General features: G+C 35.7%; 1 protein-coding gene across 2 annotated transcripts in view; it reads left to right on the plus strand.

Annotated features, from left to right (window-relative positions):
• The window catches only part of LOC121726393 (neuropeptides capa receptor-like), a 54,063-nt gene that overhangs the window by 18,569 nt on the left and 11,871 nt on the right, over positions 1 to 23,623 (plus strand). For both annotated transcript variants that reach the window (XM_042113741.1, XM_042113742.1), the window contains exons 3-4: positions 8,241 to 8,440; positions 18,858 to 18,999. In XM_042113741.1, the coding sequence (XP_041969675.1) occupies positions 8,241 to 8,440; positions 18,858 to 18,999 (342 nt within the window). The remainder of the gene's footprint in view (positions 1 to 8,240; positions 8,441 to 18,857; positions 19,000 to 23,623) is intronic.

A 23,623-nucleotide genomic window follows, 5' to 3' on the forward strand; every position in this document is an offset into this window, starting at 1 on the left:
ATTAGATAATTACAGATATCATCAACATTTTATCAAACTCGATTGTACAGCTGATATAATTGTGCCCCCAGGGACCACGAACCTTCATTGTCCCGTCAATATGTGACTGTGGTATTTTATTTTTATCGGAAAATGGCCCGATTATCCCTGACTGTGGGATTATTATGAAAAATTATAGAGTCCTTGGCTTGCCCAAATTGTGAGAGAGGTCGCCCGCTCTTTGTGTTCGCTCATAAAGAATCGATTAATTAGCAGTATTTGTCGCGTTACTCTTCGGTGTTCTCTGGTACGCTTTTCGTTTTTTTTAGAGTTCCGTACCCAAAGGGTAAAAACGGGACCCTATTACTAAGACTTTACGTTACGCTATCTGTCCGTCTGTCTCTCTGTATGTCACCAGGCTGTACTCAAGAACCGCTACAGCTAGACTTCTGAAATTTACACAGATTGTGTATATCTATCACCGCTATAACAACAAATACTAAAAACAAAATAATATTATTATTTAAGGGGGGCTCCCATACAAAAAACATCATTTTTTGCCCTTTTTTGCTCAATATCAATAATGGCAACAGATAGGCACTTAAAATTTTCACAAAGACCTTAAATACATGTGTACTTTAACAATTAATAATAATATTTAAATAAAATAAAAATTTATTATATCTCATACAATAACAAAATTTTTGGCCTATTTTTGCTCTATACAACTGGTACAGAAGCGCTTGTGTGCGAGTCCGACTCGCACTTTGCCGATTATTTTTTGTACATAGGTACTATAGTTACGTATACTGCAATTAACAAAACACGTTTTAAATTTATTGTTAATCCTGTAAATAGAAGGTATTTAAGAACTAAAAGTACATTTAAAAATAATTATAATAAATTATTATCGTTGAGTTTTAAGCAACAGTATGATATTTTTTCATCGTGTCCGAACTTCAAAGTAGATAATAATTAACCTATTTCAGCATCAGCCAGTATATCCGACTATACATAAAATTGCCATTTTTTGATTACAATAATTTTCCCGGCCCTAAAGCCTCCATTTATGCAAAACACTGCAATTTTTAGGGTTCCGTACCCAAAGGCTAAAAACGGGACCCTATTACTAAGACTTCGATGTCTGTCTGTCCGTTTGTCTGTCTCCAGGCTGTAACTCAAAAACTGTAATAGCTAGTCGAAAGATGAAATTTTCACAGATTATGTATATCCGTTGCCACTATAACAAAAAGATAAAAATGCTAAAAACAAAATAAAATTAATATTTAAAGGGGGCTCCCATACAACAAACGTGATATTTTGCCATTCTTTGCTCAATATAAATGATGGCAATAGATAGGCACCTGAAATATTCACAAAATACTCAATTGTGTTTATTACTTTAATATAATAATTAATAAAATTTAAATAAAATAAATAATTGTGTTTTTGTATCCCATACAAAAACACATTTTTTCCTATTTTTGTTCTATAATGGTACGGAACCCTTCGTGCGCGAGTCCAACTCGCACTTGGCCGATTATTTTAACTATTACTTACCTACTTTATTATTATCAGTATTTCGGACTACTACGCTCGTCTATTCCAATTTTATTTAAGTAAGTATATTGTATTTACATTAAGGTTTACACCTTGTTACGTATCCTTAAAATAATTATAAGAAAACTAGATGTCCCGCGCGGCTTCGCCCGCGTAAATTAGAAATTTTACAGAATCCGTAGGTACATTTTCCCATAACAAATATTTCCCCCGTTTTTCCCACATTTTCCTGAGTTTTTTCTGTCGTATTAGTCTTAGAGTAATAATATAATATAACCTTCTCGATAAATGATGAGTCTTACTCGATAAATGATCTATCTAACACTGAGATAAGTTTTTAAATCGGACCTGTAGTTTCTGAGATTGACGCGTTCAAGCAAACACACTCTTCAGGTTTATAATATTAGGTAGATATAGATTTTTTTTAATTATCGCTTGACAAACTCGAGTCTCGATCTAAAAGACTATGAAATGGTATAATATGGTAGTGATGATGATGATGATGATGATGAAGAATGTAATTTGCATAGTAGCACATGCTTTCTGTTCTTAAAACAACGCCGAAACTCCCAAACTTGTATCTATAAAGAATCAGGAATTCTCTCAGCACCTTCCGAACCACGGTATACCAGGTATATCTCGGTGCTAAATCTTACTTGTCGGTAGCATATGCTTAGAATACTTCTCACGAAACCGAAGTCACCATATGTTTCCCTATAAGTTTTGAGGAGTTCCCTCGATTACTTATGGATCCTTCATCAGATCACCACTTTTCTGAATATAATACCAAATTGGGATGATACCCTATATACCAAAAGAAAAATTTTGAAAATCGGTTAACAAACGGCGGAGTAATCGTTGAATATAAGAAAACGAACATAACACCTCCCCCATTTTGAAAGTCGGTTAAAATTGTAGCCTATGTGTTATTTATTTAATATTTTAATCAGCACATGAATTGAATAACAAAATTTTTTTCAAATTAATCGTAGTACCATCTGTCAGGACAAACTAAAATCCAATGTAGTAAAAAAAATCTACAGCCGAACATATTATCTTCTCCTTTTTGAAAGCCAGTTAAAAAAACAAGGGTGCAGTCATAAGCTCGCACAGGGCGCAAAAAAGGCTATTTACGGCACTACTAACGTCCTACAAATAGACCAATCCATAATTTAGGACCGTCAAATCGAAATATTAAATCCTTTCTATTTATTTCTATTAGCCACCACTTTCGAGATTTTTCGCACAGGAAATTGTTGTTCGTCTTATCAAAATGATTATTTTTCGTGAGTAGCACTCACGAAAAATTTGCTTGACAGTAATAAAAAAGAATAGTTCTAGAAAATCAGCACTATAATATAAGAACACTACAATAATGAACCAACTGGCTGCAAACCACAATGAAGTGAAGCTATTATTATGTTGCAGAGCTTAAAGGCTTCGAAGTTAATTTCCGAGTGATCTCGTTCCGGGCAAAGTTCCCATAACAGGGTGCGTCGCGTGAAACCTCGTTCTATTACCATTTCATGACTGTAATGAGCTTAAATCTTGCACTTAAATTTGCATGCAACGTACTACGATGAAAACGGCAAACCACAAAAGGCGAGGAAATAATTCCATTAGGTTATGTTTTGGGCGTTCTTACAATATTTTCAATAACGTTACAATTATAACTCGGCTATCGGCTATCGAATGAGCTTACTCTCTGATTTTGTATACATCAATAATTGTTTCATATTCAACCAGAGTACTTCTAAGGAATTTAAACGGTACAAATATTAATTGTAATTAACTTTAATAAATATGTAAATAAATAAAATATAAATAAACATTTCCGTTGTCTGATACCTGTAACACAAGTCCTTCAGGTACTCAGCACGTGGCCAGACTGACGCGACGTGGTGTGTAGCGTCCATAGGTATTTTATAAAAAAAGATATAATATTCTACACTTTACAGACTTTTTCTATCAAAAAACGGAGTGTTTTTTGCTTTGTATTGAGTACGTCTAGAACATAGTGTTGCGGTCATGGGTAGTGTTATTATTTATAAGATATGAATAAAATAACCAGTGAATATAATTAATAGATTAATAGATTCTTGGTAATTTTATTCATTTGTAGTAAACAGCTGCCATAAAAATAATAAAAATAAAAGTGTTTTTGTAGTAATTTTATTATTATTACTATAATATTTTTATTTTATTATTTTTATTTATACAGAGTGTAACAAAAACAAGTGATAATACTTTAGGGTGTGTACGTGTTCCTTGTAGAGAGTTCACTGTGAAAGTAGCAGCGCTGAAAGACGAACATTTGTATGGGCAAGGGCCCGAGCGTCACGAGTTTCCCCATACAAAAGTGAAAAAAAATTTTGGTCAAAAATAAAAATTCATTATGTATGTATATATATATATATATATATATATATATATATATATATATATATATATATATATATATATATATATATATATATATATATATATATTATATGTTTAAAGATATAAGATTTTAACATATTGTATAAAATTCTATCATTGAGAAATCGATAGAATCTAGCGAATTTTTATAATGTTGTATATTTATCGAATTATAATAATAATAATGTTGTATATTTATCGAGAAAAAACTAATTACATTATATATATTATACACTACATGCGACGCGTATGTATGTAATATTTGTAAAACTGCCCAGTTTTTGTATATACGTTAGTCTACATCACTGTCTGATCAAATTTCAAAAGTGTATGTATGTATGTACTATGTATGTTTTTATGTTTCTGTTCGCAAATCTCCGGAACTACAAGTCCGATTTGAGTAATTCTTTTTTGGTTGTATAAGATACGGTTCCACTAAGGGAATACAGCAAGTTTCATCAAAATCGGTTCAGTTATAGTTTTTTAATTACTTACTTTACTTAATTACGTACAATTTTGAAGTCGGTTTTATCTTTTTAAAATTATTTTATATCTTACAGTTCAGTTACCTCTAAATCCTAGCTTTTTAAATTGAATTCTGTAGTCCTGTCACTGTCAGTCTAGGAGCTGCGGGGTTCGCTGGAATTTAATTTATTTATTCGCACTTCGCGTCAAAGTCCATAAAGGCTTTGCTCGTTCGACATTTTGACGGAAAAAAACATTAGAAACATTCATCTTTTCTACGAATAAAAACGACTTCTTATTTCTAGAGCGACTGTGTAAATATTTTTCATAGATATGATTACGTTTAACCAGTAAGAGTTACTTAGGTTAAAAGGTAAACATATTTTGAAAGTAGCTAAACTATTTTAAACTAGTTTAGAACTATTATTATTTATTATTAATTAGATATCAAAGTCTCAGCCTGGCTTAAAATTATTGACAAAGTTTCATACCAACGTAGAATTGATTAAAATCCTTTCTTAGCGGAAGCCTACGTCATAGGCAGCATCTACCTGCATGCCGAATTTCAGCCCGATCCGTCCAGTGGTTTGGGATGTGCGTTGATAGACCAGTATGTCAGTCAGTCAGGCACCTTTGAGTCATTCAATTGAATGGTGTCGTTTAATGAATGCGCTAGTCATTCAATCGAATTGCAGATTAAACCAGATGACTGTGACATAAATTATAATATATTTAGAAGATTAATCTTTATGAAATTACTGATTCATAAGTAGCCGACACGATGGTAAATCAAACCATATATTTTGTGATTCTTATTTTGGAATATAGTGATGACTGTTATTTATGTAAGCTTGTATACAAACACCATAATCTTACCATGACTCGACAATTAGTCGCAATAGAGTTTCTATTATCGAAACATAGGTTTTAAAAAAACAAGAAGGTTAAAGGTTTCAGTTGAAACAACCTATGATGACGAACGCATCTTCCTTGCGCCAAAATTCATTTATCACGCGGGAACCGTATGTTTTTCCGTTGTTTTTATATAAGGTGTGGAGATAGGTACTTTGAGTCCCGACTCAAAGTATCTCCACACCTTACAGCAAAATCGGTTCAGCGGTTTGGGCGTGAAGAGTTTACCTCTTCACGCCCAAACCGCTGAACCGACCGATGAAAACAGACAGACACATTTTCGCATTTATAATACTTATTAGTATGGATTCCCATAATTCTTGCATTCGCAAAACTCTAAACCTGTGTAAGCTCTCCACGTGGCCGTTTGAAGTGCTAAAAATTGTCGCCGACGTGAATGGGCACGTAAATGAACGAGAAAATTGAAAAGGAAATAAAAATGTCTGTGGAGTGAACTGCGACGAGCTCGAACATTCACAATAATGATCCTCGCAAACGATTCACGACTTGATTCTGTCGGCATTTCGCTAAGGTACAATATTGAAATATAAAAAAGTGATGAACCTAAAATAATCTTTGTCACCAAAGCGAGTTGATAAATGTGGTAGAAAACGTCTTTCGACTGCTTGAACAGAAGAGGAAACAAGGCGTTTTATTGTTGATAACTATATATAACTAACATAATGCTAGGTGAAACTGAATAAACTGAATTTCAGTTGTTTCCGTCCTTTGAAAAATCTAAGTTTAACCGAGATGCATGCATGATAAGCGATTGGCGTTTGCTAAAATATGAAAACACTGGTCTGAGGAATACTGGAAGGAGGAAAACAAGTTTTTTAATTGCATTTTTTTTAATTATGAAGATAAAGGCGTGACCGTTAATATGAATCGATTCAGATCCTCCAGGATAATCCCTAGTTTGTTCACCGAAGGCGACATGAACATTTTTATAAAAGCTGTGTTATTGAACGAGTGAAACCTCCTTCGTCGGTTACGACATGGAGCGAGATTAGATCAAAGGGGAAAGGTCGACTACAAGTGGTTGAAGGAACCATACGTTAAGAGCCCATATGACCCTAACTTGACTACATACTTTAACCTAGATCTCAAAATCTGTAAGGTCTAGAAAACTGATTTTTTGACACAAGTAACTTCAGTTCATTAAGATTAAATGCTCAAGACGAAAACACGATTACTCAAAAAATACTCGATAGTTTCTTTTTTACAAAAAACCTTGTTTTAGACACATTTTTGCTTGGATCTTCGAAGTTTGCTGTCTTTTCTTTAATATTTTTTAATATCTAAAAAGGTATTGATAAAACCTAAATTTGCTCAAAACACTTTTTTCATAATCATTATAGTTCGTCTTTTATTCAAGTAAAACTAACTCGGCGATGATTCCGCGCCGTCCTTTTTCACCTGGCATATGAAAGACGGGCGTGAGTGTGAAGAGAGAAGGACGATGTTTGATATTTAGAGTCAGGTGAGCTCTTAAGACCAATATCTGCTAGTTTTACAAAGTTATCTCTATCCCCAGGTGGCTGAATAGCAGCCAGACGGGACCTGCATATTATATATATATAAGACTCTGCACCTTACCATAAGGCAAAAAAAAATATTAACTTTCTTAAAGATATTTTTTTTTCCTTATGAGACACGAAAACGTATTGTTTTTCAAGTGAGTAAAATAATTTGGCCACCGACGGTATATAGATCTTAAACATTTAAATGATTTTATGCATTTGTAAAAGATAAAGTGATTCAAGAACAAGGTTTCTTGTCAAAAGTTTCGTAACTTATATTGTATTCGTTACAAAAATTATTGCTCATTTCTGCTATCTATAAGTATAATATTGTTACGAAGTAGCTAAAAGGTTGACGCAATATCGAACGGCCCAAATGTTTATGAGCACTACCGTTTTAATATTTTGGCAAAATCATAATTTTCAAGGACTATGTCCCGTATGGTCCCGTTACCTTCGGTGGTTCAGTAAAGATTTATTATTATAAGCGATATTAAGGTGAGCAGAAAAATAGCTCACAATGCGTTGTGGTCATAGTGAAACAGCCACAACGCGAAATTCACGTTGTGGCTCTAATAAAAACGGCCACAACGCGTTCTGGCAATCACAAAAAGACCATAACGCGTTCTGAACATTTATTCTCACCATATCGTCGCTTGGTAACAATACCAACGTAACTTACGTAAGTCTTTAATTATTATTTTTAACAAAAAATTAAAACCGACTTCCAAGGTAAAAACAATAATAATATGAACTAAAAAGTATTAAATAACTCTTACTCTATAATAGTGCCTTTTTCAGAATTCGTCTAAATCTCAACTATTTCTGTACATACTACAGTCTTCATTATTTGAAGTCGGTACCAGCTAATTTTATCATGAGCTCAGTCAATGTCAGAATATCTGAAGCTTTTGGGACTGGTACCGACTTCAAAGTAATGACCAAACTTACACGAGTGTCGTGTAAGTTTGGTCGAAAAACTTGCTTCTAACGAATCATAAAAAAATATTTATTTCTTATCAAGTATGTATTACAAATTAATTATCGTTATAAGATAGGCAAAAAGCGAAGTCAACGTAGTTTCATTAAAGTCAGTGATAACAATTTTTGCCAAACATTTTGTACTTATTAAAATGTAGCCGGGAACGTCGTCACGGCGTCCTTGTGGCTGAATAAATAAGGTTTTAAAATTTTAAAATATACCTTAAGTAATCATTGAATGTCTTCGAGTGTGGCCTTAATGCCATCATCACACATAACGAGGAGATTGGCGAGACAGTGCCCTCGACATTTTTAGCGTGGATGTACTCGGCCAAGGGCAAGGTATCACCGCTCTTTCGGTAGGTGTAATCAGGCCTTAACCGTGTTTCTCTCTTCCAGGGCAACGTACGTCTCCGTGCTGACGATAGCGGCGTTCTCACTGGAGAGGTACCTGGCGATCTGCCACCCGCTGCACCTGTACGCGATGGCGGGGCTGACGCGGGCGTCGCGCATCGTGTGCGTCCTGTGGGCCCTCGCCTTCCTCAGCGCCGCGCCCTACGCGCTCTACAGTGACATACTGTACAACGAGTACCCGCCCAGTGAGTACAGACTAGTACTGATTGATAGTTACAGAAACCTTCTTAGGGCCTTATCACTGGCAATTTGCTATCATCAGCAGTTTGACTAACTCGCGACAGATTCCGCGATGGTGTACGGGCACCGCGCGACCGTTTCGCCCGCGAATAAGTGCGAAGCTGCGTTTGATCTTCGGAAAATATTCCACTAGTCCATGAAGTTGACGCGCGAAGTACACTAAGTTAAGTTTAATCTAAATAACGAGGCATAGCATTTGAGACACGTCTTGACTTTCGGCATTATAATATGAATGTTTCGTGCCTCAATTCGTAGAACTTAGCCTTTAGTTTGACCAACAGACTAAAAAAAAACAGAATACGCAGTACGCGGTCATAGTGAACAACAAAATATAATTATATTATTGCAATATTTCCACATATCCATGTTTACTAAACAATATGCCAACATTACCTCCAAATGTCACCAGCTATATCAAATGTGGTGTGTCATTGCTAATAAGGCTACCCTATTTTCCTCATCTAAAACGAATTTACTATTCTAATTCCTAAATCAAATTCTGCATCAGTAGCAGTTCACCAACGAGCTTAATAAACGAGAAAACCTCTTTACATTATACGTCACACAGAGACTAAGTACAAAACTGTCCAGCGCAGACTATCTGCGAGTAAATCCAACCCCGTATAATGTATATTCTTTATCCCTTATACATTCGAAATGAGTTCCTTTGTTTCAATACGTCGTATTTTATTACTTTCTTTGTACATTTGCTCCAATAGCGTAGAGTGTTAGAAAATCATCGCGATTGAAAAAAAAAATTGTAGCGCGCCTGTATTAATTGAATTATTTCATAAATCATAAGTGCTTATTATGTAAACAGTTCAAGCAATATTTCATGATATTAATTGTTTACTGAGAAAATATATTATTACTATAAAAATTAAACTATGGACGATTCATTATTTATAAAATATTCATTATTATCATGTAAATTTATTTTTCTTTATGAATTTTAAACATTTAAAATGTAATGAAATTATGATTTTGAGCTTAAGTCCCATACATTATCTGTTAAACTCTTCATCAAATTGAGTTTTAATTACTATTAAAATATGTCTCTAACCGCCGTACTCACAGACATTTAATTACGATTAACTTTCAATTAAATGAAGAGTTTGACAGATAATGTATGGGGCTTATGTCAAAATTTTGAATTAATTACATTTAAGTAATTAATGTTCCACTCTGAGTGCGGCAGTGAGTGCGGCAGTAAGAAATGTATCTATATATTAATACGCAAGCGAAAAACTTTGTATCCCTTTTGATGAAAAATAGGGAAACGTAGCTGAATGAAATTTTGCACAGTTATAGTTTATATGATGAAGGAGTGCATCGAACTAATATTATTTTGAAATTATGTTTTTATCATACGTATTTTAACAAATAAAACATTACATACTACAACACACACACTAGGAAAAATGACAGATTTTTGAGTGACAAGCCTATACATACGAATCATACTCTTTTATTTATGGTTGAAGTCTGTTGACAACAAGTTGACAAATTGAAAATAGATTATAGTTTTTTATTGAATCTTAGATACTACTAGACAATGCTTACACGGCCAGTCTGAGATCAGCTGGGTCCCGTAGAGAAGAGTTGAAAAAAATATGATAAAGTCAATATTTTTTTACAAAATATTGGTAGTAGTCCTAATTTCGTTGAAACTAAGGTCGAATTTCGACCATTGGGCGATCTCTAGTAATTATTATGTTATTAGTAGACACTTTAAATTACACCGTTTTACACCGTTAAATCAAGTTATAACGCTCTGTTAAGAACTTATTAATTATTATACTTCAAGAGTCATTGTAATTAAATGGACTTTCGCGTTTGTAAAAAATACCTTACAAACGCGAAAGTCCATTTTATTTTATCAGACGTTTGACGAAACCATGACATAAGGTGACGTCGCGTTAAAGTAAAAAACTGTGTTGGATATTACGTTTTAGATTGCTTGTTTTCTATGAGAGGTCGCGTAATTTAAAAACCATAAATACCTTTCATATAAGCTTTGGGCAAATTAAAGTGTATGCTTGAATCAATCTATGTACAAATTTTGGAAGCTTAAATCACTCTCCTCTGTTGGCAAAATAGGAATCCCTTTTTTTACAGAGGTATTTTTGATTGATTAGTCTGTGTTATAAAAGTTGACGAATACTGACAATAAACTTTAATTTCTTAGCTTTAGTCATTGCTGAGAAAAATCGACATCGCTGTACAACCAAATTATCAAGGCGTCGTCTTAACAGTCTCCTAGAATTGTATTTATAATTATTAAACGTTTGAAAAGGCCCATTTAGACAAACACGTCGTATAATTTTTTTACAAAATATTATTGATTAAAAAATAGAGCGTTTTATTATTTTTTGGAAATTGATAAATAATAATAATGATATTGAATAAAATATTAGCAGGTGTTATTAAGGTAAAAATATGTAATTTAATTAAGGCGTTTCTTAATAATTCTTTATATAAGTACTTCTAAATGATTATTATTATCTTATTGATGATTATTAGTATCAATTATTATTATTGATACTTGATAATTTAAATCATTTAGAAGTATATATATATATATATATATATATATATATATATATATATATATATATATATATCGACGGGTGCAAAGTAAAAAAAGTCATCTGCAATTTTGAGTTTTTCGTTTTTTTGTAGAAACTAGCTTAAAATATCATGTTCTACAACATACCAAAAGCAAAAAATCAAATATCACCTTATTTTTGGTACTTTTGTCACGTAAAAGAAGACATCTACTCTTGTTTTGTGAAATTGCACGATGTAGATGCGGATAACTACCGCTGGTCGTCTATACGCGGGACGCGCGGGGGTCATGTTATGCGGCATAAGCGGCTATCTGCCATATAGCTTTTTCTACGTTGCGATTGTGATTTAGATGTCTCAATTTACTTTTGCAAATTAGTATTGTTTATTATGTTTATGAGTACCTATTTATGTTAATTCTTATTGTTAGCTATATTAATTGACTTCTAATTTGTTACTGTTATTTTTTACTGTTTTTTCATGTTCAGAAAGTCCAAAACGACTTTTTAAAGAAGTTGAAAGTTTCCAGAACATAAGTGATAGATTTATAGAGCAAAATACTGTGTTGCCCGATGAAATTATTGAACATCTTATAGAAAACCTTGATGTGTCACCGATGAAGACAAATGAATATAAGTTAACTTTGTAAGATAAGTCCCCATGATCTGAATACTCTAGGCCAGTCACACCAGTTCACTCTCAGTCTGAAATATAAAATGATTTTGAAAATTTGTCGATCTCAGCAAATTAACAAATACGCCAACACCCTCAGAATACAGTTCATCATTTCAAGTCCGCCGCGTCCATTATCAGTATTAGATCAAAATATTATATATTCTTTTTTATTAAACAGATACTTTGATCTCATATAATCTATGACCTGCTTGAGTTTATTAACTCAAACAGGCCATCGAGTATATTGTCCCTCTCAAACTTTAAATCTTCTATAGACAACACCATTGATGCTTCTTCGCCAGTGGAGGCATCAAGTGAATGTTCTACGCCTTCCTCGTTAAACGGTAGAAAAAGACGTCAGTTAAATATTGATCTAAAGAAAAGGCGATTGAGAAATAAAGACACGTGTATTGATACGAGACGTAAATTACGACAAAATTTAGGTAAACAATTACATCAGTCCAGAAATGGTAAATTGCAACCTGCGTAACATCATATCCCGGCATTTGCAAGTTCTCGCGAAGTTTTTCTATTAACTTATCTTTGACCGGTTTTGGGATCTCTGTGATCACGAGAAGCAATTGAGAAATCGTTGAAATAAAATTTCATTTTGTGTTCTGAAGAATCGTATGCACCCCTCCGATGGTGTAAAACGTCCGGCGATGCTTATGATGTTATAATGAACCCATCATGCTTACAAGTGCCAAGTACAAAGACTTAATAAGCCTCTGCCTAAATTATAATAATTTACAACATAGTTCCTGTACTGATAATGATACTGAATAATTTTTAAATTAGTTTAAAATAATTAAAGTATTGACACAGAATTTCATTTTTGTTGTGAGAAAATACGATTTTTACGAAAGTAAATGAATGATTCCTAAGTATATCCATACTAATATTATAAATGGGAAAGTATGTTTATTTATTTATTTGTTTGTTTGTCCTTCCTTCACGCTCTAACGAAGAAACAAATCGTATTGTTTTTTGGCATAAACTTAATTGAAAGGATGAAAAGTAACATAGGCTACTTTTGGTCTTGGAAAAACATCATGTTTCTAAGGGAGCTTACGGGAATATTTGCAATTTACGCGATTTTCAAATTCCACGCGAGCGAAGCCGCGAGCAAAAGCTAGTATTTTATATTTTAACTTCCTTCTAAATCGTGTACCTTGCACCGAATCGACAACGTAGAAAAAGATATCTACGCAATTATGTTCTGAACTTGGTGTGTTTAAGATGTAAAACGTTTAACTACATATTTTAATAATATAACTTACTTTTAATAATAATTTTAATAATATAAAGTGTTACACTTTACGTAGTTACTGATAATCGTACTAGTAATCGGTAAAAATACTTCAATAAATATAATTTTTAATTCCCACGTAGAAACGACCAAGTGGTAGTTAACTCAGTTGTCATATTTTCAAGCGCAATGTAGATGCAGACAACTACAATATCTCGTAAATTAAACATAATTAGAAGAAATTAAATATACATGTGGATTCATTAATAAATAATGAAACAATGATGAAAATTTCAATAAATTTGATCGGAAATTGACAAAATGGGAGCATTTTTTCCTATTATGCGCTCTCCTGAAAAGTTGCTGTTTTGTAGATGACTCTTTTTACTTTGCACCCGTCGATATATATATATATATATATACTTCTAAATGATAATAAATAAATTTAAAATTAATTGCAGCTGTCAACTTGACAACTTGTCATTTGTCAACGTAATTATAACTGTCAGTGGTGCGTTTGTTCATAAGTCGAGATTTCACTTGTTCTGAGAACATCGCCTGCGCCGGGTGTGCGCACTGACTGTGTTAAAAGCGTTCAAACTTCAATATGTCGGACACCGATGGCGACCGTGCGGATGTTCATCCATTTGAATCTGCGACATATATTTTAGGGCCTGTTTCACCACTTTCTGAAAAAGTGCCGAATAGGCTATTCACAGCTTTTTTGACTGATTCTCCATACTTCATCTGTCAAGTTTAGTGGTGGATGGCCTATTTGGCACTTATCAGGAAGTGGTAAAACAAGCCCTTAAATAGTAAATTTTAACAAATTGGATTATTGGATGATGGATTGGATTGGAAAATTATTGCATTGTCATTGGCTCATGCAAAGTTTCGAATTAATTAGACTACTGGAGATAGGTAAAAAAGTGCTCAAAGATTCCGTTACATACATACAGACCAAGTATAATAACAGCGTGTCAAAAGGGCTATAGATTACTTTCGATCGCGAGAAAATAAAGGCATAATATGACGATGATAAAATTATAAAAGCGTGTTAAAAATAGAACACGAAAAAGTTCGAAACAAACAAAGTCCTGATTAGGTAACTTACACTATCTTTTTTTTTTTTTCGACGGGAAATGCATTGACGCATCCCGGGGGAATCGGGGACTCCCCCACGAGTATGTGGGGCTCGCTGCGGCCGTAAGGATGGTAAGTGACCGCAGCCCTACCCACTAAAACCCGTCGGTACTCTTCGTCTTCCCGTTGCCGAGTCGCGGGAACGCGTGAGCTCTACTCCGTGGCTCGACATCGACCGCCCGCGTGTCAATGGCGGGCCCGTCCTCTTTAAAGCACTTTCGCTATGCTTCTGTCACCAAACAGAGGCCCTTTCGGGGCTTGCATAGGCGACTCTCTCTGTCGTCGCGATGCGCGAAGAGTACAACTGCGCATCGCGACCCTCTCGGGGACTCGGTGCAGTGAGTGACGGCATCCCCATACCGCCACCCTGAGCTCCCCATTTACGGCGGCAAGTTATCATTCCGGATAACACGTCGCCTTGGTCGTCTTCGTCGAAGAGGGTCCAGCGCCCGCCTTTCTCTATCGCGCTCTGCCTCTTCTTTGTTGGAGATCACCTCTTCGGCGAATTCTCCACGTCCCTCCAGTTTTGCTCACTGCTCAGCATGGCACTTACCAACGCTGGCAGTGATAAGTCCGGTCCGATGGCGGCCGTTAATGCCGCACGTTGTCGTGTCCAAGAGGGACAAGCCGTTAAGGTGTGCGCGGCCGTGTCCCTTTCGTCGTCACAGTGGTGGCACGGCGTCGTCTCCTCCCTTCCGACGATCTCGCACAGGTACCGACCGAAGCAGCCATGCCCGGTCAGCACCTGTGTGAGGCGGAACGAGAGGGCGCCTTTCTTTCGGTCCACCCACTCTCTGAATACTGGGCGAATAGCCCCTATGAGGTCTCCGCTTACACGCGGCTCCAAGAGACGCTCCTCTACTTACACTATCTAGATATTTGATACAGACTAACAGCCTACGTATAATGGACATATTTACGTAATAATATATAGGCCCTAGCAACGGCATGGTTATTTAAATCTAGATAAGGCTGTCTGGTACTAATAAAGTTAATATACCTATTCCGATAGGTATATTAACCTTATGGGTAACTCGTATTATATTTTGACATATTTTGGCATTTCTTAATTGCATCGTAAGTATTCTTTGCCCGAAAGTTCTGAGGAACAAGTAGTCTTTGGTTTTTGGACTAGATGCAAAGACATTTGAACTAGATTTTGCCTGTTACATCCTTCACTGAAGTATGTGATTACATGCATTGATATTGCCTCCCTTACAAGGCCCTCGTTCGAAGTTTAAACGAGAAATAGTTTACTAGCTTTATGAGCCAGAAATAAGCTGAAGAAGAAACATTCTAAAAGTAAAAAAAGTTATATTATAATCAGCAGGATTGTAAGCTCTTTGTGAATGAGTACCAGTAAAAAGGTAATAAAATGCCTATGTTATAAATCTCGTCATTTTAATATACAGATATAAATTTTCTACATATTAAAATGACGAGGTTTATAACATACATTAATTTTGTTTTGCGTGCAAATAAATAACAGCTCGTGAAAACTTTCGTTAAATTTTAATATAAAGGGCAGCCTTATCGCTTTAAGCGATCTCTTCCAGGCAACCCTGCGGCTATGGAGATATTGCATAATGAAGTCAGCATAAATAGAAGCTAATTAATTCACAGCATAAACTATTTCCATTCAGAATTTCTTACCTGAAAAAATTCACAAACACGCTTAACTTAAAATAACTCACAATCTTGTGCCATTTTTAATTTTATTTGAATTTCAACCTAATGACTCTACAGTATTATGCTGCTAAAAGTTATGTATATTTAACTCGAGGACTTACAATCGCTCAAACTCTCAGACAACTCATTCGTCGTCATTGTTATAAAGTAACAAACTTGATGAATAAGCTACCCGACGGGACCTCATAAATATAGAAGAACAATTATACTTTTGTATCTCAATATATTTTTATTCTTACTTTTATCCGCCAGGATAAGGGAGACGGGAAAAGATCCCGAGATAAAACATTTTAATCTAGGCCTTTGTAATCCGTTATGGATGATTTATACATTTATACGTTATTCTCTTTTTAAATGTCGGTCCTTTCCTAAAAATTTTTTTTTAAATTGTTATCATTTGTGTTATCGTTAAATATAATAATTATTTTTTCTCCGTTAGACCATTTACATTATTAATACATGATATTATACAATTATTGCACGTTGACGAAAACCAGTAATCACAAAATGTATGTAAATTCCCGTTACCCACAAATCCCAGATCAACACCGGGAACATTTGTTCCGCACCCCCCGGCACCTCCAACATACCCCGGCCGGACCGCAACAGATTGCTGTGTAACTTACACCCGCCGGTACAATTCACAGTATTCACTATTTATTAATATGTAAGTACATAGTAAATATAGTATATAACTAAAACTATACATAATATAGTAACATTATAGTTACAAAGAGTTTGGACTTGTAGAGTTATTAAATAAAAACGACTTGTCTCCTCCGATGCATCTTTATTAATAATTAATCTCACTTAAAATTATTACTTAGCTTATTCTACTTGGGTGGTACAATAATTATTAAGAAGTTACGCCACAATATTCGGAACAACGTTGGACGCATTGGGAAATAAGCATAAAGTTAATATCATACATTAAGCTATACCAATACTAATAGCATAGTATTAGAATATACTAAGATATAATTATCACACTTCACATACTAATGTACTATTATAAATGCGAAAGTGTGTCTATCTGTCTGTCTGTTACCTCTTCACCACGAAACCCGATTTTGCTAAAATTTGGTTTGGATGTACTTTGAGTCCCGAGAAAGGACATAGGTACGAAAAAATGAACGGTTTACTGATAAACGAATTTTGAATTCGAAAAACAACGGAGTTGCGGGCATATATGTATACCTAGTACCGGTTAATATGTATACCTAGCGGAATAGAGCAACAATCTCGAGCTGTCAAAATTCGAAATTCATTTACATCTGTGTGTAAAAATATGTGTACGTATACGTCATATACACAAGCATCTTTCTATGAGATTATATTGCCAACGTGCCGATAAGTGCCGACTGGACGTCAAAAAAAGAGTTTTGCTGTCATGTATCACACGTCTCTTTTTACCACGCAGTGTTACTGATAGTGACAGCTCGCTTGCTCTTGCCTTTGTTTCTCTATTCCGCTAGGTATATTAACTTTATGTTCTAAACCTAAAAATCCACGTCGATCCAGCTCCATCCATCCGAAGGTGAAATTAAGGTTTTCTTTGTTTTTCTCGAAAACTTACCGTTTTCGAGAATGAAATGAAATTTTTTAGATTTTTGCGAATTTCCAGCTCTAATGCGAATTTTCAGCTCTTTGCGAATTTTTCCTAGGTCGAATATTTATTTTTTCTAGTTAAGTATAGGAGTACTTTAATTTTCAAATAGTATTCTATGTGATACAGGCATTCCCAGTGCTACAGTCTACATTTCTATGTTAACAGACAAACAGATTGTGTAAATCAAACAAACGTATTTATCCAAGACGATCCCTTCATCCCATTAAAATGATCTACACTGATGAATCATCTACACTGTTATTGTGTGAAAAGACGTTTGTTATGGGGAAAACATTGTGTAACTATAAAATCTGTATAGTATCTTAAGTGTGCAAGGTCGAATGTATAGTATAATTATATTATGCAGGGAGAACGAAAACATTTAACAAATTTAAAAAAGAACTGACTTCAGACAATATTTTTCTATCCTAGGACCACCTGTGAAGTATCCTTCTTCCGACAAATAAGAATCATCCTGATCGGTTCACAAATGGCGAAGCTATCCGCGAACAAACATAAAAAACATAATATACACGGTCGAATTGAGAAGCCTGATCTTTTAATTGGAACAATAATTACTCAATATGCTCATTGCTGCGTACACGAGCATCTTCTTAGAAACGTGCAAGGATTATTTCAAGTACTTCAGCTAAATGTGTACCTCATATGAGTAGATGAAATTATTCCGGTGTTGCTATACAGTCAATGTAATACATTTTCTTATAAAGCTAAGTTACATCGTATGCTTTTTGTTTTACAAAATAAGTAATAAGTATTATCAAATCAAATAATTAAAAAAAATACGAACCTCTAATAGGGAGCCCCGCTTAAACATTTGTTTCATTTTAATTTTATTACTACAACCTTTGACGTGGGAGAGCCATGCTTCGGCACGAATGGGCCGGCTTGGGCATTGAGCGGACTGATGATAATAAACTATCGCTAAGTACACTTTCGCTTATGTCAACTTCCACACGATAAAACTTACATCAAAATAGATCTACCCAAATGGATACTTAACATCCAAAGTCCAAACGACGCCTCGACGCAACGCCAGGAACAGACACACCGACAAATTTATAATATCAATTTCCGTCGGGGATTAAAAAGCTAAAATAACTTACCTCATTTGCTTTTTGTTTTTACGAAATACTTTTAAAATATCTGTAGAAATCGAAACAATACAACAAGGACAAGAGTGGCGACCCCACAAACACATATCCTAAAAATAAAATTGCTCCCAAAAATGCAAAGCTCATGTAACATTTCAATGGACTATAAAATTAATCAAAATATTTTATTTGATTTTATATCTCGTTTTATTCTAATACCACTCCGTTGGAACCACTTTGCTAAGATTTCAAGTTGTAGTTACAGAATTTGGGTACTGAATTTATTTTTTAGATTAGATAAACTTTTTTTGTTGCAGATACAGGCAATCGCTCCCTGGACTCGGCCTTCTGCAGTCTGACGGTGACGACGCCTCTTCTGGAACTCAGCAGCATATTCTACTTCTTCATACCGGCCGTGCTGATACTGTGCTTGTATGTCGCCATGGGTTTACATATAAGGTAACAATTTACTCCAGGACTGACCTGTTATGTTACAGTTGTTCTACTGTACTCCCAGTCAAGTTTACGCACGTAGAGCGTTATAATAAAGTATTTTGCTTCTTTGAGATAAATAAAATCACGATGGCACGTGCGTCCGATTCGAGCAGTCCAGTATGAAGATGATCTACTGTATATTTATTTATTATATTGTAGTACAAATAACAAACGTTACGTCGAACAATAATGATCCGCGTGTTGATATTTTTTTATTTAACACTTATTGTACACATGAAACACATAATGATACAATTAACATGGATATTAGACACAAAGGAACTGCTTAAAGATGTATTACACAAATTCTGTACTGCTACACAAAATGTGTATAGTTGTATCGCTACGATAAGTATATTATAGATAAAGTGTGTAGCGGTTCTACGCCGCGCGCCGATGTGTAGAGGCCGCGTAGCGCTCTACGAGGTGCAGCTACATCAGTCTCCCGGTTCTACGCCGCGCGCCGATGTGTAGAGGCCGCGTAGCGCTCTACGAGGTGCAGCTACATCAGTCTCCCGGTTCTACGCCGCGCGCCGATGTGTAGAGGCCGCGTAGCGCTCTACGAGGTGCAGCTACATCAGTCTCCCGGTTCTACGCCGCGCGCCGATGTGTAGAGGCCGCGTAGCGCTCTACGAGGTGCAGCTACATCAGTCTCCCGGTTATACGCCGCGCGCCGATGTGTAGAGGCCGCGTAGCGCTCTACGAGGTGCAGCTACATCAGTCTCCCGGTTATACGCCGCGCGCCGATGTGTAGAGGCCGCGTAGCGCTCTACGAGGTGCAGCTACATCAGTCTCCCGGTTCTACGCCGCGCGCCGATGTGTAGAGGCCGCGTAGCGCTCTACGAGGTGCAGCTACATCAGTCTCCCGGTTCTACGCCGCGCGCCGATGTGTAGAGGCCGCGTAGCGCTCTACGAGGTGTACGTCAATCTCCATCGTCTATTTATCGATTTAGATTATTATTAAATCAACGACTGTTAAAGTTAATGCTCGAATTAGTATTACGTTTCCTCTTTCATTTTTCATATGAATGAAAGAGAAGACAATATGACATTTAATAAGCTGGTGACACTTACAGACGTTGGTGCAATTGGGCATTAAGTCTTATGCGCATCATTCGATGGTCCACGATATACCAATACGAGCTAAATATAATACGAACGTATGGAGACGCTCGTCTGTTACTACGAGTACCATGATCGACGTCGACTGTGTGATTCACATTTGTCCATCAATCATCATAACCTAGTGATTTTTTGGTGTCCCGTAGTCAACAAGGAACCCTTATAGTTTCGGTCCCTCCGTACGTCCGTCCGTCTGTGTATCTGTCTGTCTGTTTGTCTGTCTGTCTGTCCATCTGTCTGTCTGTCTGTCTGTCTGTCCGTATGTCCATCTGTCCGTCTGTCCGTCTGTCTGTCTGTCCGTCTGTCTGTCTGTCCGTCTGTCTGTCTGTCCGTATGTCCGTCTGTTTGTCTGTCCGTCTGTCTGTCTGTCCATCTGTCTGTCTGTCTGTATGTATGTCTGTATGTCCGTCCGTCTGTCTGTCTGTCCATCTGTCTATATGTCTGTCTGTATGTCCATCTGTATGTCTGTCTGTCTATCCATCTGTCTGTCTGTCTGTCCATCTGTCTATCTGTCTGTCCATCTGTCTGTCTGTATGTCTGTTCGTCTGTATGTATGTCCATATGTCTGTCTGTCTGTCCATATGTATGTCTGTATGTCTGTTCGTCTGTCTGTATGTCCATCTGTCTGTCTGGCTGTCCATCTGTCTGTCTGTATGTCTGTTCGTCTGTCTGTATGTCCATATTTCTGTCTGTCTGTCCATCTATCTGTCTGTCTGTATGTCTGTTCGTCTGTCTGTATGTCCATCTGTCTGTCTGTCCATCTGTCTGTCTGTCTGTCCATCTGTCTGTATGTCTGTTCGTCTGTCTGCATGTCCATCGGTCTGTCTGTCCGTATGTTCGTCTGTCCATCTGTCTGTCTGACTGTCCATCTGTCAGTCTGTCCGTCTGTCTGTCTGTCCGTCTGTCCGTCTGTCTGTCGGTCTGTCTGTCTGTCCGGCTGCCTGTCTGTCCGATTTAGGTGTAAAAGACGTTATATCAAAATCTAGCGGTACTACGGAACCTTATTTTGCGCGTGGCCCGACACGCACTTGGCCGGTTTTTATAATGATCTATACTTATAATAAATCTAGTTGGCTCACGATGATACATGATAGGTTTTAACTCCTCAATTATTATTGTAGTAGTAAAGATAATTTTCTATTTGAGCATATTTTAGGTTTTACCCATCAATCCCCAAGCGGCACCCGGCTGTCGCATAACAATTAAAAATCTATTGTGTCTGCGATTCCCACGATCGTGGTATGCTGTTGTACGATTAGAGCCCAGACTTTCCAGAGTTCAGCTCAAGGCATTCCTGAACATTATTACCGAATAATTGAGCCCAACTCTAAGAATATTAAACTACTTCATTATTTTGTAACTTGTAATATTAAACATTGCTTACAAGGTTTAAAAATAAATCGATTTATATTCTGCGTAGTTATTTTTGTCACATAAATATTTGTTTACACGTTGATATAGTTATTCTTGGACTTGAAAACAATATCAGATTCGGGCCGTTCAAATTGTTATTTTGCCTCGCTTCCATCTGAATGGCAATCTCACTGGAATAGCATATTATATATCATAGTGATGATGATACCCGTGACTCACTGGTTCCTGGAAAAGCGATCGGCTTTGGAATTTAAATACGACCTTTTTCTTTAAATTTTTTTTCATAAAGAAAGAAAGTACCCACTCCTACGTCCATCTACTTTTTACCTATCATAACCACATATTCAAGATAAAAATATCCTGTTTGAATCTATTTATTTATTTATTTATTTTGATTCACCAACAGTATAACATCTCACACATTCAATTAAATACGAACATTTAGTAACTTGGTACCTATTTCGCAAAAAGCAAAAATAACACTTTAAAGGCGTACCTACTGCCAATTTTTTCATACGGTGAACCTGTCGACTATACACAAAAAAGTATATTAAGGCGACGCTTTGATAATAGGCTACTTGACCAAATTTTTTCTTCATGCTAATCGCTTAATAATCATTAATTATTTAAAAAAACTAAGATTTTAATATTTTACACAGTAGAAAGCCATAAAAATGTTAATTGAAAAATATGCCTTATAAATGGCGCCGAAAACACTGTCCGCCATAGTGTGACGTCATACGTTTTGTATTGTAAGCTCTCTTTATTGAACATTTTTATATGCTAAATGTACGCGTTTAAAAGTGCCCAAAAATTATAAAAGAATTAAATAAGAAATTAGAAATCATTTGTAATGTTGAAAACTTTTGGAGAAAAGTTTTGACCATTTTATTTCCCGTCTACAATAAATGGAGATAATTTATAAAACTGATGTTTTAATTGAATTATTCAAGAAAATATATTTTACAAATCTTTCTAGGCCTTTTTTATTATTTAAATGTACAAATAAACTTACATATAACGAGCGCGATAAATAAAAGATATTAAATTAGGAATGGGATGACGTCACATCCAATTCGGAAGTACCGCAAAAGCGTTTTCGTCAGTACAAATCCTATTTTCATAAAATTATATTTTTAAATCGACTTTATTTATCAATCATAAGCTTTTATTTGATGATAAGGGTGAAATACGGTTTTCTAGGCCAAGTTCTACTAGAAATATGTATTTGTTCAATGAAATTGAATATAGGTCAAGTAGCCTATTTGGCTGTAGCGATATCGATTTTTCTCAGCAATGACTAAAGCTAAGATATTAATGTTCATTGTCAGTATTCATCATGTCTTTGTCTGTATATATACACACACACAGAATAATCAATCAAAAACATCTCTGTAAAAAAAGGGATTCTAATTTTGCCAACAGAGGAGAGTGATTCAAGCTTCCAAAATTTGTACATAGATTAGTTCAAGCATACGCTTTAATTTGCCCATAGCTTATATGAAATATATTTATGGTTATTAAATTACGCGACAAAACCATTTTGTCGCTTAGTTTTGTTTTTACTTTGTTGCTTGTTTTCTATTTACTAAAATGTATCCAACACGGTTTTTTAACTTTAACGCGGCGTCACCTTAAATGCCTTAGCTATAAATGCCTCAGGAATTTAAATTACACTCATTACAATTTGCAGATTCACTTGTTACTAGCTGTAGTTTAGCACTTAACCCGGTACATAGTGAAAAAGCGGTTACCACTTTCTGACAACGGCTGCATTCCAGAATAGGCTTTTTTTGTAAAAATCTTGCGTTTAAAACATTAGAAGTAGGTATATTTTAATGGCAATCACTTAGGTTCTTACTAACCGCATATAATAATACTCCCCACACCGATTTCGGTGACGGTAGCCAGTTTCATTGAAAGCAGGCCAGGTACGCAAGAGTAATTTTATAGTGCTCAAGTGAGTACGCAGTACACAAGAGCACTCTCTATTCCTTCACTCTCATAAACCCAGTGGGACGGAAGACCGACACGACTGGCGAGAGATCAGGCGCAGGAACTTCTTACATGCCCATCCGACGCATGGATCATC

This window comes from Aricia agestis, chromosome 4 (genome assembly GCF_905147365.1).
Source record: "Aricia agestis chromosome 4, ilAriAges1.1, whole genome shotgun sequence".
In the NCBI taxonomy this organism is placed as follows: Eukaryota; Metazoa; Arthropoda; class Insecta; order Lepidoptera; family Lycaenidae; genus Aricia; species Aricia agestis.